The sequence below is a fragment of the Ovis canadensis genome, chromosome 5 (assembly GCF_042477335.2).
Source record: "Ovis canadensis isolate MfBH-ARS-UI-01 breed Bighorn chromosome 5, ARS-UI_OviCan_v2, whole genome shotgun sequence".
Classification (NCBI taxonomy): Eukaryota; Metazoa; Chordata; class Mammalia; order Artiodactyla; family Bovidae; genus Ovis; species Ovis canadensis.
In genome coordinates this window covers 38,226,552-38,240,985 of record NC_091249.1, presented here as the reverse complement: position 1 = coordinate 38,240,985, position 14,434 = coordinate 38,226,552, and the positions used below count along the sequence as shown (strand labels likewise).

Sequence of the window (14,434 nt, the reverse complement as noted above, 5' to 3'; positions counted from 1 at the left end):
GCATCTCCTGCACCGGTAGGTGGATTACCACTGCACCACCTGGGAAGGCCCATACTGGTAGTATGAAGACATACATGTAAATGAGTTCATCTAGGGAGGACAGAACTTTGGGGAATACTTAACTGTGAATGTAAGGCTAATAAAGGGGATACAGAAAGGACACTAAGAAAAAATGATCAAGCAAAGGAGTGTTGGGAGCCATTACTTTCATATAAGAGAAGGGAAAAGAGAGTATTTCAAGAAGATAGTGATTAACGGTGCTAAATGTTTTGTGAAGTTGGAGCACCATGAGGACTGGAGAGGAGAAAGAAGTTTCTGGTGGAAAAGCAGCCAGTATTACTCAAGGCCAAATGATTCAGGGATTCTCCTATTAAATTGTATACCACAAACTGAAGGTCAACCAAGGATTCTTCAGCTGTCCTACTAGAGGAATTAAAAAACTGAACTGTAAAAACGTTTCTCCAGGACTGGTGTTTTGCTGAGGGTGCATTTGAGAAAACTAAGAGAACTAACAGCGAAGATACGGGGAATGGTATCTTCTAGGCAGTCAGAGGGAAGGACAGGAAAGTAGTGGAGGAAACAAGTATTCAGGGTGGTCAAGAAAGTCTTGAGGAATTCTACATAATGGGTTGTGAAAGGTTTAGACAATTACATGATATTTTGAAAGAAAATGAAGCTAGAGCATTAATCAGAAGTTGCATCATGAGACAATGACATCCGTTGTATGAATCTTGAATCTTATATTCCTCAATCAGACAGATTATCTATTACTTTTACTTAAGAAAAATTTATAGAAAGAATTGTTAAAAATATAACAACTTCATATTGTTTGAGGCAGATAAAGATTTATTAATTACTGAGCAATTACATAAATAATAACTGCTTCTACTTGGCTATAAAACATTACCTTAAATACCGTCCTAAAAGATTAATTTTGGACCTTAAAGACCCAACAATTCCTCCTTAGGTCATGTAAAGCACAATTTTAGTCCACTGTTACAGAGATCTCACAGAGCTATTGTCTGTGTAAAGCAAAATAAGTTAATGTTATGTCAAACACCTGGTCAGTACACAATGAGTATTTGCTATCATCTCAGTGCTCTTCTCTTTCCCCTTTAGTTAACCCACAAAATAGTATATGAGGCACAGGAGTTAAGCAAAGGCAATAAATAAAGCTAAGGATTTGAGTCTACAGACTTGGGCATCAGAATCCCTGGATTCAAATCTATTTTACTTTGGGTGAGTTAACACTTATGTGTGCCTCAATCTCCTTCTCTGACAATAGGGTAATAATAGTATCTCATTGTATTCATGTGAGGCTTAATTAAATACAATGATATAGTCAAACACTTAGTACCTATAACAAGTACTGGTAAAAAACACAGTAAATTCCAGCTATTACAAAGAATTACTTCTCACTAAATCCAGGCTCTTTTACTCAGTAGACGCATATCTTCTGGACCAGTAAGAAATCATTTTTCTTCATCACCACCCCAGTAGCCCCTAGTTGTTGGTGGGAACAGCTAAGCCACCAAAGATTTTTACTCCAAAGATTAGTACTGACCTAGTTAGCACAGAAAATAATCATGGGTCCACAGCCTCACTGAAAAGGACATTTACCATTTATTCAAATGATAATTTACAGATAATGCAGTAAATAGAGTCACATATGAAAAACGTACTTGATTTTGATCCACAGGTTGGTGATATTTGGCCGCTGGAACAAGTACACATGTTAGGACGTGAACAAAATCCATCTCCGCAACTATTTCTACAAATTGCTGTGGAAAGCACAACAGGGAAGTGTGTGAACAATAAGGTAATAAACCACTGACTACAAACCAAGGAAGCGATAGTCAAAAACAATAAAGCTGAAAAACTAAGATATAAAAATGCGTGCTATATATAATGCCTAATTGCAGATATGCAATAAAAGTACCTATTGTAGACAAGTGAATGAGTCTCTTAAGTACCCTTATGATAAAGTGCACATAAATGAAACTATTTTAATTTCCATAATCTTAATTGTTCAACTCTTTATCAGTATGGGTCATCTTTTCCATTCAAGGCAGAGGCTTATATTCAGAATTCACCATGAGAAGACAGTCTTGATCCTAGGAAGTGAGGAGAGTTGAGGAAACCCAGAGGTCCTGTGTACCCTCAGAAAGCACAGCCCACTATGTAAAGGACCTTCACAGGAGACAGAAAAAGTGAAATTGGCTGAGCTGGAGACTCTGCACTCTAACGACTTGGCCAAGCCCCAGGGGTTCCATACACATTCCTTCCCGGCTGGTATCTGACCTGCCCCATCATCAATCTTTGTTCCCCTTAATAATTCTCTTTCTCCTTCCTCTAGCCCTTCTTCTCCTGTATTACCTCCACAACCTAGCCTATTCCTGCTGCTCAGAAAAGCTGCTAAGACATTTTGATGAAGGGAGACTCAAAGCCTCCTGCAGCTGTGACCTCGAAGGTATGAGGGTCATCAGAGCAAAGAATGTTAGGCTCACTGACACAGCACATACCACAGATCCTCAAAATCAGTAACCTTCAAATGGGAAGTCTCTCCCATACAGAGTCAGTTTCATTTAGGAGCTGATTTATCACTATGCCCACAACTGAATTCTCTCTCTGCAAAGCATTAGGCAAGTGTTTTAATGCTCCATTAATGCTCCATGAGTGGATGGATGAAGACAGGAAGAGGAGAGTATGGGAATGTCCTGAAACTAGCTATACATATGTATGTAAATGTGTGTACCTATCTTCTGCTAGTGAGGAGTCTCACAATTTTCCAAGAGATATGAGACCCCCTCAGTACATAAAGGGTGTGTTATATAGAAGTAAACTAACTCAATAATTGTTTTGCTTCTCCAAATTGCCTTTGACACCCACATAATACAGCCTGCATCTCCATTAGTACAATGAGGATGTCACAGATCACAGTGTGTAAAAGTAAAAAACGATTTTAGGCATGAACATGGCTCCTGCCATGGAGTTGACTACTCTTAAAATGTACTGGACTTTTTGATCACCATTAACTTTCCAAAGACAAAAGCTTATTAAAATAACTGTTTTATCTCAAAGCCCCCTCATTCTCAGCAAGGAGAGATTTAGTTTTGTTGTTGTTCAGTTGCTAAGTTGTGTCCGACTCTTTGCGATGCCATGGACTACAGCATGCCAGTCTTCCCTATCCTTCACCATCTCTCAGAGTTTGCTCAAAAGACATTTAGTTTAGGCTTAGGTTATATACCAAGTGCCCCTTCCCGGGTCCTAAACCCAAAGAAGGTCTGATGGACTGGAGATTGGTCATCTTCAGACAGATCTCCATCATGGCCGCAGGTCTACCCTCTACATCTGTGAACCCGTGAAAAGCTGAATGCTTAGGCTCTTTCTCTTCACACTCATATCAAACTATAGTATATCTCATCTAAGTATTTGTCTACCACAATTGGGGGGAAAAAAATGAGCCCCAGAAATACCAGAGAGGGATGTAGAGAGGACCTGGGTGTTGGGATTTCAGTGATGTTGGGAAGAAGACTCAAGTCGAAAGTGGATAGTAAATGAATGGTACTATGCAACAGGTCAAGGTTGAGCTCCTGCTCTGCCACTGACCCACTGCAAACCTGCAGAAAACCCACGGCTTCTCTGGGTTTAGTGCGCTCATTGGTAAAATAAAACAAAGGGATTATACTGGAATGTTCTGATGTCTCTTCAGGTCTCAAATGGCATGGTTCTGGGCCAACCCCTTCCCACTGTTTTTCCACTGATCAACATGCTCTTCCTAGCATAATTTCACAACAACAACAACGAAAAATGAATAAGCAAACTTTTCCATTGCTTCATGTCCTAACAAGAGTTTTTTTTTAAAAAAAGGAAATTAAGTCAATGTCATTGTTTTGGAATCAAATATTTGGAAGTTTGGAAGTACTTCAGTGATTTCCACAGGCCATAATTAAGAACAATAACAACAAAACACCGACTCAACTCAAAATGCATTAGGTTTCCAGTAGTTTGAGAAATATACTTTTCTCTTAATATCTTCTCATGAAGCCTGGTCAAGACCAACCAGAATAAAATTCTAGGAGTTGATCATTTTAATATTTTTCTATAAGGAAAAAATGTTGATGTACAAATATATGAGGAAATTAATCTTTGGTCCTCCTTTTCTATTTGTGTTTTACTTATTCTCTTTTTGTAAGTCCCGTCAGAGCTTTTTTACTGCTAAATGGTGGAAAGTCAATAAATATAATAAATAAAGTCATGGAATGAAAATTCTTTTTTTTAACCAAAGTCTAATTGATCACCAATATTATACTAGTTTCAGGCGTATAGCACAGTGGTTCAGTATTTTTGCAGATTATACTCCATTATCCATTATGTCATTACAAGATAATGAGACTAAGATTCCCTTTGCTGTATCCTTGTTTTTTATTTCACACATAATAGTTTGTATGTGCTAATCCCATACACTTAATTTGCCCCTTCCCCTCATGTCCCCTTTGTAACCACTGTGCTATATGTGCGTGCATGCTCATTGCCCAGCTCTGCAACCCTATGGACTATAGCCTGCCAGGCTCTGCTGTTCATGGGATTTTACAGGCAAGAATATTGGAGTGGGTTGCCATTTCCTACTTCAGGGGATCTTCCCTATCCAGGGATCGAACCTGCATCTCCTGCACTGCAGGCAGATTTTTTCACCACTGAGTTACCAGGGAAGCCAACCATGTTTTCTGTATCTGTAAGTCTGTTTTTATTTTGCACATACATTTATTTGCATTATTTTTTCTATTCCACATAGAAGTGATATAATACAGTATTTGTCTTTTTATGTCTGACATTTCACAAAGCGTAATATTCTGTAGGCCCATTCACATTGCTGCAAATGGCAGAATTTCGTGGAATGAAAATTCCTAATTTTGACTGTTTTCAATTCTGTTATTATCTCTATATACTTTAGTTTTCAATATGAAAATAATTGAACTACTGAATTCAATGCAAAATATTATGCTAAAATTTAGATGAGACCCACCCAAGAGATTATAAGTGCATTACATTCTCCCTCTCTTTTGCACACCGTTTTAGTCTTGGGTATTTGAATTCCCATTTAAATGTGTTAATAAATACTTTTGTAGATATCTCTTGACATAAGTACTATAAATGTTTCTTGGAGATATAAAGATCATTTCAAAGTTATGTTTTTAAAGAGTTATGGTACTTGTACATTCCAATGTATTTCATAAGCATCCAAATACCATAAGTTGCAGAAATGAGGGCTACAATATTCACTGTTACTTTGAGATTTCCAAAGCTGATCTTCTGAACAGTTAGAGGGCACAATGTTACTCAAAGACCAAAAGTATTTAAAGCTGACACTCAGAGGAATATATATACACACACATACATATTTTTTTCCTACTGCAAATATTCTAGAAGGCTCTGTTCTCTGGAATTCCCATTCCACACTGATCCAATAAAATCTGACTTTACAGATTTTCAACACGTACCATAAACCAATCCTTTCTCCTCGGCTGCTCTCCAACTCAATAATGGCAGCCACATTCATTACATTCAGTGAGTCAGACTTTCCGCAGTGCCTAAGTCACTCCCAGCTAGCATGGCAGGTGTGTGGTGAGTGACGTTAGCTGTTTCAGGATTCTAGGAGCCACATAAGTTTAAAGCAGGCACAGTAACGCCCTACTGATCTGAAAAAGTAAAAGCACCCTCCACAAATGCTTCCCATATATGACTTCTGTGCTGGAGGGAAAAGAATCCAATACCCTCCCATTCCTTTTAATAAAAGGAAAGGCTTATAATCAGAGGGTTTATTTAATATATTTATGAATCACTCTAAAGAACACAGTTGTGACTTCCTATTTTTGCCTCATTACTGGATATTGTGAGACTTTTAGGGTAGAAAAAATAAGAAGCTAATATTCACAACACTTAAGATGTCATGCCTTCTAAAAAAAACTGCACAGAAATAACATTAAGGGTCTATCTGAACCCACAAAACCAATAACTATAGAGTCAGAGATGCCACTACATCCTTATTATCCCTTGGTTAGTGTGGCTTGCCCTTTTTCTCTGTTCATATGGCATCATTATCTTCTCCCTGGAAAACACTGAGGTCAATCTAAAGTCAAGATTGGCTCTAAATAAACGTGCTGTCTACCATACCTGGCTCTCCTCCCAACAAGACAAATGTGGCTGTGCTACATAAATACACAAGAAAAGGCCAGTCACACTTTAACTCACAATTTCACAGGCATGTGAAGTAAGACATCCCATAGTCCACCACAGTGAAGCTGCTAACTAATCACTTCTCCAATTAAAACACGGAGAACTGGTCACACACTTTGGAAACGGAATAAAATAATCAAAACGTCAAAGGTGAGATACGCAAAACTTCTTAAGTTCTAAGGCTCACACTTTGGAAAGCTACTGTACTTTATGAGATCTGGGGTCTGGAAGTCCTAAATGTAACTGTCTTAAAAGTCAAGCTATGTGGAAGAGTTCTCTCTTCTGTTAACCTGGGTCAACGCCAAATCTCTGAGAGGGCTCCTTTCCTATCTATGTTATGTGGCTGCTGAGATGAAACCAGAGATAATAAAGTGGTTTTGTACCAAGGCCTAAGAAAGCCTTATCTTCAGAAGGTCTAAACCTCCTGCAGAGTCAAAAGGCAGATCGTTTACAAAATCACCTTGTGGTCTTATCTGAGAACTTTCAGGAAAAAGTGGTTTGGGGTTATCTGGGGAATTGCTGTGCTCTCCCTTGAGTTTGTATTAATAGACATAGAAAGATAAAACTTTCAAGTTATCTCTGAAACCTTTATCATTATTGCCCTTCAACATCTAGAAGTGAAGTCTAAACTGATGCAAACCGGCTGCTTCTTCCCCACCATTCAAATGGGGTCACCCCTAATCATTACTAGTGGCCAGCGGATTAGAAACGCAACTGTGTGTCCAAACCGCAGAATGCAAAAGGTCCGCCCTGGGATAGGGCCGAGCGGGCAGCCCCGAGCTGCGATCCCAGCCTAGCACTCACGGACAATGCACTGGTTTCCTCCAGGGAGCGTCTTCCATCCGGGGCAGCAGTAGGAGTGAAACCTGGATCCGCACACGTTGGGCCTGCGAGAGACAAGTGAAGTCACACACACTTAGAGAGGCATGTCGTAATACATTAGAGGTTTTCCTAAGCTTTCAGGACGACCAAAACTACACGTCAAACTCCTGGGGCTTGGGGCTCAGACGTGGAAGTAAATGGGCTAGACACTGAAATAGGGAAGGATCAGAAACGTCTAAACACTGCCTTTCATCTACCCTCTGTTGCTGCTCTTTAAAAAGAGCGAAAAGAAACAGGGAAACATATAATTTGCTACCATTCTAGCCTCCGGATGTAGAGAACAAAGGGAACACTCCGTTTCAAAAATCCTTGCCCCCGTCCCCAAATCCATCCCTCCTTGATCCGACTGTTACTTTGGCCCCGACGTGTCAAGGATGGCGTGTCAGAAGGTGGAGCGCTGGGCCTGATGATTAGATGGAGCTGTAAGTAAGCCCCGCACACGTCCTCAAACAAAAGGCTCGGAGCTGCGCCCCCGACGGAGGGGAGCAGGCAGGCTCTACCGGCCCCCGCGCGGCGCGGGGCGGACTTAGGCGCGCCTTCCGCCAGACATTCGGGACTTGTTCCCGCACAGCTGGCTCCGCAGGCGATCCTCACCCAGAGGCCTCCAACTCACCCGCAGACAAACCCCCGAGGGAGGGCTTTTTTTTTTTTTAATTTTTTTGCCGGCAGGAGGAAGAGGAGGAGGCGCTTCTTGGGCTCTTCGGGGTCTACTGGTGGAAGGGGGCCCCGGCTCTAGCCACAGAACTAGGTTCTGGGAGGGAGTGGGATGGAAAGCTGCCAAGCCGAGGTTCCCCTCCACCCGCCCCCGCTTCGCCTGTCCACCTACCCTCGGAGCACGTCCTGTTGTCCTCGCCTGCGGACACGGCTAGCCGCCGCGACGCCCTCCTCCCGGTACTCGGGCACCGCGAACCCGCCTTCAGAGCCCGCCGCTGCGGGCCGGACCTGTTGCGGTGGCGGCTGGGGCCGGGGCGCCTTGGGCGGCGGGGGCTGGGGCTGGCCGGCCGTGCACTGCGCCCAAAGCGCCACGCAGCCCAGCCACACGAAGTAGGGCTGGGGACACAGCCGCCGCCGTCTCCCCATCGCGCGCGCTACGGGCGCGCGGACCTTGGTCCGCTGAGAGGGAGCGCTCAAAGACAAAATCTGCGCGGCCCGAAAAAAGTCAGGTCTAACAAGCCCTTCGTCGGCCCCGGAGACTCGCGTTGTGTTCGGGCTCCCTGCTCTAGCGGGAGCCCGGGACCCAGCGCCGGCCCCCTGGCTGCCAGCGGGGTGCGAGTTCTAGCGCAGCGGGCGGCGAGGCGCGGCGGCAGAGTGGCCGGCAGCCCCGCGCGGTCCACGTTGCATCCCCCGGGCCGCTGCCCCGAGCGACTCCAGGACCGCCAGCGGGTGGGGGCGGGAAATTACAAAAGTAACCCGAGCAGCCGCGGCGTAAAGTTACAAAGAAAGAGGACCTCAAAAGGAAAAAAAAGGCCTGAACGCAGCGACTCTGCGGATTCCCGTGCGCTCCGGGCACAGATCTTGGAAGCTGCAAAAGTCACCAGAAAGAAGCCGGAAAGCAAACAAAAGTCGCCCCCCTAAACAAGAGGAAGGTCCTCTCGGGGCTCTCCCGGATTCCCCCGGGACAGCGACGCGCCGGCGGCGGCTAAAGAGCCGGGCGGAGGTGCGCGGGGCCGGGGCGAGCCGCCGGTGTGAGGGAGGGCAGGAGACTGGACGCCGGGGAAGATGCAGCGGGCGAGGGCGCGGCGCGGGGGTTTTGAGGCCCGGCAGGGCGCTGGGCGGGCCGGCGGGCGGCGGCTGTCAGTGGGGGCTGGAGCGCCGCCGTCCACACGTGGGGCGCAGCCCTGACCGAGGGGCTGGCGCAGAGTGGGCGGAGACAGAGTAAGGGGGCGACCGGGTGGGGAGGAACAAGGGGAGCCAGGGGCTGGGGGAGGGGAAGAGGAAGGAAGGGGGAAGGGAGGGGAGAGGACTGAGATTGGGGAGAGGGAGTGGGGGGCGAGCCGGAGAGGCAGGTCAGGGTTTGGAAAAGGGGCTTGGAAAGGGGGCTTGGAGAGACTGGCGAGCTTGGGTGCGAGAGGAAATGAGCGGGGGATGGGGGCGAGGTTAGGGCGAGGAGAGAAGTGGGAAAAGGGAGGGAGGGCTGGGGGGCCCGGGAGGAGGGGGCGAGGCGCTAGTCGGCTTTGCTTCCCGTCCCCCTCAATTGGCCGCTAGCTCTGTTTTGACTGCCTGTACAAAGCGAGCAGACGACGGGGGAGGGGGCGGTTAGGGACCGGATTTGGGAAAGAAGGCAGCAGCCCCTTCCCTCCTCCTCCGCCCTCGCCGGGCCACGGACCAGGGACGAGGGTCTCTAAATGCGCCTGGCTTGGCTAGACCCGCAGCTGAACTTCCCCGCCGGGCAGAGGCCACTAGGTTGAGGATGAGAACGGCTTCTCCTTTAGGGACCCGGACCCAGGCCCGGAGTTGAAGGAGTCTTAGTCAAGCAGGAATAGACTCGCGCGGGAGTTGGCTGCAACCTCAATCCGAGGAGGAGGCCGAGCTCTCCCCATCGCCCTCCTACCCCCACCTCCCCACCGGGAGCGGCGTCAGTCTGCGGAACCCGCAGAGGGGCTGGGCGTTTCCGGATTGAAAGGCGCCCTCCGCCTCCAAGAGGGAGCTCGAGCTGCCGCGGGGGACCTCGGCAGCTTTCAGGCGCCGCAGTCCTGGGGAGTCCGTGCCGGGGGTGTGTGCTCCGGGTTGAGCCCTGCCAGGACTCTGCGTGAGTTTGCAGCCAGAGACAAGTTAGAGCCCCTGAAATGTGTTTAGGGGGAACAGGCATGGTGGGTAAATGAGTCTTGGGGCATATCCCTGGTTCCCGGTTTGGACTCTTGATTAATGATTAAACTCTAACAATTGATGCATCCAGACTGGCTGGTCACTTGCCCTCTGGACTTGTAGACCTGCCTCTATGCTCACCCGATTTTGGGGTCTTCCTTTGTGTCTCTGCTTTCATGATATTTATGTGACGCTCCAGTCGTCTGTCAGCATTTCATAATTAAAAATCAAACATCCCTGAAAACTGGGACTGGCCCTCCAAGTATGGTTTAGGAAACAGTACGAGAGAGCAAAGTCTGGATTAGTCAGGCCTAGAGAAACTTACTTTAAAGATTTTTGTACCTAAAAAAAATTTTTTTTCTGGCCCAAATTGCCCAGATGTACTATTTGGCAGCCAAAATTCTCTGAGAATTGGCATAACCCCTTCCTTTTCCCCCCCAATATAGTCAGGCAAAGAGTTTTAAGGTAGTATCCCTTCTTACAGTGTTCTCATAAGGCATAAGAAAAAGTAGATGCAACACCAATCTATTCAAATCAAAAGAACTTAAAGACAGCAATAGAGGATTCATGATGCGCTGTCCTTCAAACAAATTCATTTTAACTAAAAGAACTAAATAAAGTATCTCTTGGGTTATAGCAGTTTTAATCATACTTCCTAAACATTGAACCGTGTTAAATGGGTTTCTACTTAATACTTACATAGTTCTGTGGTTTATTTGTGTCTATCATATCATCCAAATGTTCTAAAATTGCATATGCATTTATCCTTAGACTTGCCAATTCCAGATTTAGAAATGTATTTAAAAGATAAACGTGCAAAAAATGAAATGTCTGCTCATTGAAACACTATTTATAATGGCAAAAGATTAGAAATACAAAGTTTCCATCCATAAACAATTGGTTGAATATAGTTTAATCTATTCAGTAGAATACTATACAGCTGTAAAAAAATAAATGAGGATCACTCTAAACGCCTATGAGTGACCCCTAGAATATACAATCCAACAAAAAACAAAAGTGCAGATTGACTAGGCAAATCAATTGAGACAGAAATAATAATAAAGGTTACCAAGGACTGAGGTGGGAGAAGGGAATGAAGAATCATTATTTAATAGGTACAGAATTTCTATATAAGATGATGACAATGTTCTGAAAGTTAATAATGTAATAATGATTGCACAACATTGTGAATGTACTTAATGCCACTGAATTGTATACTTAAATATGGCTAAAATAAGTTTCATATGTATATTTTACTACAATAAAAATGTTTAATGTCAGGTACAGGGTATTGCATACTGTTTGCTACCGTTTTGAGGTACACGTGCATGTGTGTATGTGTGCATTTTTTATAAACTTGAAGTAAACACCAAATCTAACAAAATTAGTTATCTCAGAGAAGGAAGAGGATATGAAAGATTAAATAATGGTGGAACCCAGATCTTTCCAATATGCCTTGTTTTATAGTTCTGAATTTGGAGCCATGTATATATTTTATTAGTGGCATAATGTAATTCTCCACAAAAATGGGGAGAATACTTATTTAAAGTTACATTTAAACACAATGTTTGAACTGTACATCTTCAGTAAGATATAACCTAAGGATGAAATTAGCACAAAGAAGTTTGAAATTCTATTTCATAATGGTAATATGAGAGAGAGAGAGATTGAAAGGGGGAAGCGAGAAAGAGGGAGAAAGATATTAGAAAGCATGTTTTCAGCAAAAGAGAAAAGAGATTAAATATAAAAGTAAAAACACTAGGTTAAATTTAGTTAAAATGCCAGTGTATATAATCAGAACTTACCTTTATTATTCAAAAATATGCATTTCCTAGTCCCATGCATTGAAAGACCGGTAGTGACAACCTAATAACAATAAACACCTATTGTGCCCAGATCATGGTCCCTAAGTACCATTTCCCAGTAAAAGGAATGAGGGTTTCTTGAGTAGGTGGCTGATTTCAGGTCTGGGGCAAGAACCATGTAAAATGAATCTGGACTATCTATTGTGTCATATCTGAAAGCAAGGAAATTACAAAAAATTTAGGGTGATGTTGAAAGGAAACTGGACCTAACTTGAAAAAGATTCCACTGACCAAAGGTGGGAAGACCTGAACGTCAAAAAGAAAAATTACTGCAAAGGACTGAAACATGTAAGATGTATAAATGCTCAAGAATTACAAATGATACTTCAAACAAAGGTTAACTGGTCACTTTGGAGATTGTTAGAGAACAGCTTATTCTTGAAACATTGATTGATAAAATAATCAAGCACTGATTTTGCCTTTGCTGTATAGTCTAAGAGAGAATTTCTTTTAAAAAAATTATAGTTGTAAACATAGGCATGATAGAATTTTTAAAAAATCACAACTTTGCAAACTTTAATGAAATAATAATCCAGGCAACAGTTATTAATGTTTGCTAAAACTGTTAAGTCAGGGTTCTCAACTACAGGCCATTCTCTCTGGGATACATTTGGCAATATCTGGAGACATTTTTTATTGTTTCATATGCCAATAAGATGGTGTGTACGGGCCAAGAGTGTAGAGAGTACCAGTTCAGTTCAGTTCAGTTGCTCAGTCGTGTCCTACTCTTTGCAACCCCATGAATTGCAGCACGCCAGGCCTCCCTGTCCATCACCAACTCCCGGAGTTCACTCAGACTCACGTCCATCGAGTCAGTGATGTCATCCAGCCATCTCATCCTCGGTCATCCCCTTCTCCTCCTGCCCCCGATCCCTCCCAGCATGAGTCTTTTCCAATGATTCAACGCTTTGCATGAGATGGCCAAAGTACTGGAGTTTCAGCTTCAGCATCATTCCTTCCAAAGAAATCCCAGGGCTGATCTCCTTCAGAATGGACTGGTTGGATCTCCTTGCAGTCCAAGGGACTCTCAAGAGTCTTCTCCAACACCACAGTTCAAAAGCATCAATTCTTCGGCGCTCAGCTTTCTTCACAGTCCAACTCTCACATCCATACATTACCCCTGGAAAAACCATAGCCTCAGGGAGCCCACTAAATATCCTATAGTTTATAGGACAGTCCCTGATAACAAAGTATTCTCTGGTCCAAAATAGCAATTTATTTGAGAACCCTTGCATTAGGTGAAGTCAGTGGGGAACTTTTTAATGAGTAATTCAAGCTATTACCCCCCAGAACCTACTGATTATTGCCAACTTTTGAAAATTATGATAATCAGATATTATGTGTCTGCTTAAGTGGTACAACCGGAGGCACACAGAACTGCCTATGGGATATATTTGTAAAAAACAATTGAACCTAAATGTAATCATAACTTTATGTTTAACTACCAGTTTCTAGGCTTCCCTTGTGGCTCAGCTGGTAAAGAATCTGCCTGCAATGTGGGAGACCTGAGGTCAATATCTGTGTTTGAAAGATGCTCTGGAGAAAGGAAAGGCTAGCCACTCCAGTGTTCTGGCCTAGAGAATTCCATGGACTGTAGAGGCCATGGGATCTAGGCAAAGAGTTGAACACGACTAAGCGACTTTTACTTTCACTTTCACCAGTTTCTAAGAACTATGGCGGATATAGTAAAACACATTAAATGATACCTCAAGAATGTAGTCAACCAGGTCTAGAATGTAGGGAATACCACAGAACCAATTTTCTTTCTTTTTTTTTTTTTTTCAAATAAATGACATGAGTAGAGAAAAGGGAGGGAAACTCTTTTGATCCAACAATTGCACCTTATCTGGGTTAGTTATTTGAACACAGGTGTAAATGAGATTTTGAGGTAATCTGCAGAGGTCTGGGTGAAAGTTGATTATTAGCTAGTATATTTTCAATTATTTTTAACTATAGGAAGTGTGAAAATTATATCATGGCTATATTTTTAAATAATGTTTTCTAATACTGACTAAATTCTTTATGGGTGAAATGATATGATGCCTGGGGTTTGACTTAAATACTACAGGAAAAAGATGAAGTAGTTCAACTTTTTTCTATTCCTTTTGCTAAGTATACTTAGCTGAACATACTAGATATTATGTATAGAAAAAAGAATAAGAGGACTCTGAATGGTGTAGAGAAAATGGCAGACCTGCCAGGGACCTGAGTCACAACATAGAAATGAGTGTCCCTTGAGGTTTGTTTTTTGTTTTGTTTTGTTTTGCTTCATACATTTGTGGACTGAGTGCCCGAATAGGTAGCAACCTGGAAATAACAACTGGCACAGACTCCACAAAAGCCTCCAAAAAACCCTGCAGTCTTTAACCAAAGGACAGGAAAGGGGCATACTAGCCAACAGAAAACTTGTAGATGATAACTGCTTTCTATAAGAAGCCAACATCACACAAAAAAAATGCAGTCACCCTCAACCAGCAAAGGCCAGGTGAAGACGTTAACTTCATCCTTGCCAGGCTGTAACAAGGTGTCCCTCCTCAGAGTAAGACAGAAGGTATCGGAGAAGTGTCAGAGAAGAGGAAAGAGGTTCAGAGAAGGCCAGGTAATGGACCACTGCATCCCCGTGGAGCCATGCCCAGAGTGCCAGG

At 43.5% G+C, this 14,434-nt stretch overlaps 1 protein-coding gene across 1 annotated transcript in view; it reads right to left on the bottom strand.

Moving 5' to 3' along the window:
- FBN2 (fibrillin 2) overlaps positions 1 to 8,845 on the bottom strand; it is a 230,978-nt gene extending 222,133 nt beyond the window's left edge. Inside the window, exons 1-3 of the mRNA XM_069591633.1 lie at positions 7,946 to 8,845; positions 7,042 to 7,124; positions 1,683 to 1,781 (exon numbers count right to left, since the gene is read on the bottom strand). Of these exons, the coding sequence (XP_069447734.1) occupies positions 1,683 to 1,781; positions 7,042 to 7,124; positions 7,946 to 8,199 (436 nt within the window). The 5' untranslated portion in view covers positions 8,200 to 8,845. The remainder of the gene's footprint in view (positions 1 to 1,682; positions 1,782 to 7,041; positions 7,125 to 7,945) is intronic.
- Between the last annotated feature and the right edge of the window lie 5,589 nt (positions 8,846 to 14,434).